This window comes from Primulina tabacum, chromosome 17, assembly GCF_025594145.1.
Source record: "Primulina tabacum isolate GXHZ01 chromosome 17, ASM2559414v2, whole genome shotgun sequence".
NCBI classification, from domain to species: domain Eukaryota; kingdom Viridiplantae; phylum Streptophyta; class Magnoliopsida; order Lamiales; family Gesneriaceae; genus Primulina; species Primulina tabacum.
Genome location: NC_134566.1, coordinates 10,662,753 through 10,667,326, shown reverse-complemented (window position 1 = coordinate 10,667,326; position 4,574 = coordinate 10,662,753). Strand labels below are relative to the sequence as shown.

At 31.0% G+C, this 4,574-nt stretch overlaps 1 protein-coding gene across 1 annotated transcript; it reads left to right on the top strand.

The window, feature by feature from the left end:
* The first annotated feature begins 563 nt into the window (after positions 1 to 563).
* LOC142531136 (caffeic acid 3-O-methyltransferase 2-like) lies at positions 564 to 2,558 on the top strand. The gene is made up of 4 exons (XM_075637196.1): positions 564 to 1,010; positions 1,091 to 1,401; positions 1,544 to 1,608; positions 2,090 to 2,558. Exons 1-4 carry the CDS (start codon positions 607 to 609, stop codon positions 2,378 to 2,380), a joined length of 1,071 nt encoding a protein of 356 aa, XP_075493311.1. The 5' UTR covers positions 564 to 606; the 3' UTR covers positions 2,381 to 2,558.
* The last annotated feature ends 2,016 nt before the right edge of the window (positions 2,559 to 4,574 follow it).

The window sequence follows — 4,574 nt, the reverse complement described above, 5'->3', positions numbered from 1 at the left end:
ATTTTTAAATTTCGACGGTTTTTGTTTAAACCATCGCAAAATTTTCCTAACACCTGATTTTTTTGGTGTAAAATACCAACTTCTCTTAGTTTATCTAAAAATTCGAACTATCTCACTAAAATGTAAATAAACTATCGTACCATATTAGCATACCATATTTAGTTAAATTTACCATATTGGCATACCATATTTAGTTAAATTTGTTTTGATCTGTTAAAGTCTAATAATATATATAATATAGATTATAACTTAGACAGCAAAATGCATGCAGGTCTCTTGGGTGGCGTGGATTTCAAGGAATGTGTCCTAACTAATACGTAATTTGACCATCGATTAATGATATATGGCCTATTCTATAACAAATAAACAAACATATACATCATTCATACATATATGTTAATTTCCATGATGCAACGATTATGTATATTAATGCAAAAATAAATTAAATTTGATTAAAGCAATATGGATTAATATTATTCATATTATATCAAAAAAAATCAATTTATAACAATTATTACAAGCTAAGCTACTATAAATATGTTTGTCTCTGCATATGCACACTCCTACCCAAAGTATTGCTTCTTGTTCTCAATCTCTTTAGGAAAAATGAATACAAAAATTGAAGATGCACAAGGGGACGAGGCTTCTTTCTTATTCGCCATGCAACTAGCCTCTGCTTCAGTGCTGCCTAATGTCCTCAAAGTGGCGCTGGAGCTCGACCTCCTTGAACTCATGAAGAATAAGGGGCCCGACGCCTTTATTTCACCTAGAGAACTTTCCGCGAAAATTCCCACCAACAATCCAGAGGCGCAGAACATGGTGGACCGAATCCTCCGACTGCTCGCGAGCTATTCTATTTTAAATTGTCGGGTGAAAACCCTGCCTGATGACGGCGTTGAGCGGTTGTATTCCTTGGCTCCGGTCTGCAAGTTCTATACCAAGAATGATGATGGAGTTTCTCTAGCCCCTTTGTTGATCATGAACCAAGACAGGGTTCAGTTGGATATTTGGCAAGTATCAACTACATATCAACCTCTACACGTACTGTATGTATGATTGTGTAATTAATCATTAATAATTGTATGTGTAGGTACCACGTGAAAGATGCAATTCTCGAGGAGAGAGTTCCTTTTGAAAAAGTATATAAAATGAGCACATTCGAGTATAACGGCACAGATTCTAGATTTAACAAGGTTTTTAATAGAGCAATGTCCAATTCTTCTACAATTTTGATGAAAAGAATTGTAGATACCTATGAGGGATTCAAGGGTCTGGGAACTTTGGTCGATGTTGGAGGTGGAATCGGTGATTCCCTGCACATGATTCTATCCAAGCATCCAACTATAAAGGCTATTAATTTTGATTTGCCCCATGTTATTCGAGACGCATCATCTTATGCAGGTACATGAAATATTTGTGTTGGTTCTTTATCATGTATTTTAAAGTGGTTCCATTGAAATATTTGTGTTTTGAGATCACCTTTTAATTTAATTGGATTGTTTGTGTGAAACTCGAAGTTGGTCGACCTTTTTGTATTGATCAGGCATGGAGCACATAGGTGGAGACATGTTCGTTAGTGTTCCGAAAGGCGATGCCATTATCATGAAGGTAAAATTGTTTTCATCATATAATATATATATATATTTATTTATTTATTTATTTGTAGCCAACTTCCCCTATTTTCACCATTTTGTTGGCCTTCTAAATTGTTCTATAATAATAATAGTAATAATTGTCACCCCTGGTTCATTGACTTCAAAATAGCCTTTATAACAACTACTTTATATTTGTCGTTACCTTTAAAAATTCTTAAATGATGTTACTATTGAAGTTCATTGTAAACATCGAAAGATATTTTTAATTTTTTTCTTTTCAATGTGAGAATACAGAGGAATCATAAGAAAAGTTTATTTTATTTAAGACATATAATTAAACAGTTGTTCACATTAACTATCCACCCGATTTTAAAAAAAGAAAGAATGTTTTTTCATAATATTTTATTCCCAATTGTTTCTTACAACTTTGTAATAATATTTTTATCATTATTTTCTTTTTAGATTGATTTAATTCTTTTTTATCGTATCCACAGTGGATTCTTCACGACTGGAGTGATACACATTGCTTAAAAATACTGAAGAGATGCCATGAAGCACTTCCAAATAACGGAAAAATAATTGTTTTGGAGCGTATCCTTTCGGAGAACCCAGGAGAAGATTTTATATGTAATTTACAAATTGACCTGATTATGCTATCGTATAGTCCCGGTGGGAAGGAGAGGACAAAAAATGAATTTCATGCATTGGCAAAGCAAGCAGGATTCAAAGAATCTCGAACAGTTTGTTGTGTTCTCCCACTCTGGGTCATGGAGTTTTATAAATAAATATATAAAGAAATATTAAGTCGCTAAAGATAATTACCGTTTTTAATAAAACTTTGGGCTTGCTATTGCTCTTTTCTCTTTTACTTTTTTTAACATGCAAAAACTAATGAATAAATAATAAACAACATGTATACAATGCTGGTGTTAAATAATGATCAAGCTTAATGCTCCCCTTAAATTCATGATGTATTTTGAATCACATGCATATGGACGATAAGTTCAACTTGAAGAATAAAATATTTAGCTTCACCTAATGTCAACCAGTTGTTTATTTATGAAATATTGATTAATATGACAATATATATATTTATTACTTGTTTTGTATAATATTTTATATTTTAAAGTGTATTAAATATTTAAGTTTTATAATAACCTGTATAAAAAAATATTTGTTGTATAATTGTATTATTCTCGTTATTTTTACATGTTTGGAAAAACAAGAACAACTTTGGATAGAAAAATGAGAATGAGATGATACTTAAACCTGTATAAAGTTGATTTCAATATTCACAATATTGATGAAAAGCTTGAGATAATATTCTTATCACAATTGTGGTCAAATTAAGCAACAAGTGAAAGTAGTACCAATGGAATTACAATTTTACTAAACTTGAGTATTTTGACCATATCTATCAAAATATTTTGTAAAAAAATAGAAAAATTTTACCAAGCTTGAGTATTTCTTACTATTCTGGTCAAATTTCTGACATGACGCAAGACATATCAGCATTTTCTGACGTCAAATGCAAAAAATTTCAATGTCATGTCAGCATTTTCTCACTTCATATCAACTATTTTCGGTATCATATCAGCACTACGACGAAATAAAATTTTTAAACAAAACCAAAATTTGAATACTTAATGGACCAAAATTGTTTTACCATCGGTACTACTTGCATTTATCATTGGTACTACTTGTTTTCCCATCTTTAATCAGGTCTATAGGATCTGATATTGTATTTACCATTATTTTTGTTGGTTCTAGTTCCAAGAATTATCTTTTATCTCGAAGAATAGTGTGTGTTATACCAATCTCAGGTATGCAAACTTCCATGAGATTTGTTCCTTGTTTAGTTTTGTTCATAGCATTTTTCATATTTGAACTTCAAAAAAAATATGCAATTTAAAAAATTACTGAGAATATATATGTAATTTATTGAAAAATATAACACATATCATAATTATACTATAAAACATTATCATATGAGTACATTAAAAATAAAATATTTTACATTTTATTACACCATTATATTGATCATTTTCAGAGAAATCATTCAGAAAATCTGCAACATCAAAATGAGTTGAATCACTCAAACGGTTACAGTGTTCAGTAAAGTTGGTCTCTTTTTCTTTTCCTTTTATTGATTCTTTATTGAGATTACAAAGATACTCGGGGGCTCTACAAATACGGGAGTAATGTCTTGGATTGCCACATATAAAACAAGAACTTTCAAATCGTTTTGAGTGATTTTCATTAAGATTCATTATAAGGTCCAGGAAATTTAAATTTACGTAACCTGAATGCATGCAATCTAGGATTTTATTTAAATTTTGTGTTTATTTATTTTTATGCATTTAATGCATCATTATTGCATGGATAGGATTAATTTCACGATATTTTTAAAAGTTTACGCATAAGGGTTTCTAGATGCATTTCACGCTCGGACGAGGAACGGAGACCGGGAATTATCGGGAAAAAAATATTTTTTTATAACATTATTTATTTTGATTATTTAATATCAGTTGTTTTAAGGGTTTTTTTTCGAAAAATGAGCCTTGGTAGGTATTTTTACTCGCCTGGTCATATTTTTTTATAGGTGCGCAAATTTTAACAATTTGGAGGACTTTTGAGGGCTCGAGCAATAGTTTCATAAACGTACCAAAACGAAATATTAATACCATGATATGTAAGGCCAAGGCTTAGTGGGCGGGTAATGCTGTCGCTGATATCCCCGCCGTCGGGTACCGCGGTTACACGTAGATAGATCCATCGACTAACATGATAATACGAAAGTCACAGCCAAGGAACGAAACTCAAATTAAGAAAATGAACCCGTATATGTTGATATGATGATATGTGCTATGATTATTATTACGTTTTGTCATGTTACAAATATGCATACGTTTTTCCATGATCATGAAATGTATGTTGATTACGGCATTTTTCACTGCTGCATGATATGTATATGTATTT

Coding starts and splice junctions, on each gene's coding strand:
- LOC142531136 (XM_075637196.1), top strand. CDS start 607: ATGAATACAAAAATTGAAGATGCACAAGGGGACGAGGCTTCTTTCTTA. Junction 1,011..1,090: donor AGGGTTCAGTTGGATATTTG/GCAAGTATCAAC, acceptor TTGTATGTGTAG/GTACCACGTGAAAGATGCAA. Junction 1,402..1,543: donor AGACGCATCATCTTATGCAG/GTACATGAAATA, acceptor TGTATTGATCAG/GCATGGAGCACATAGGTGGA.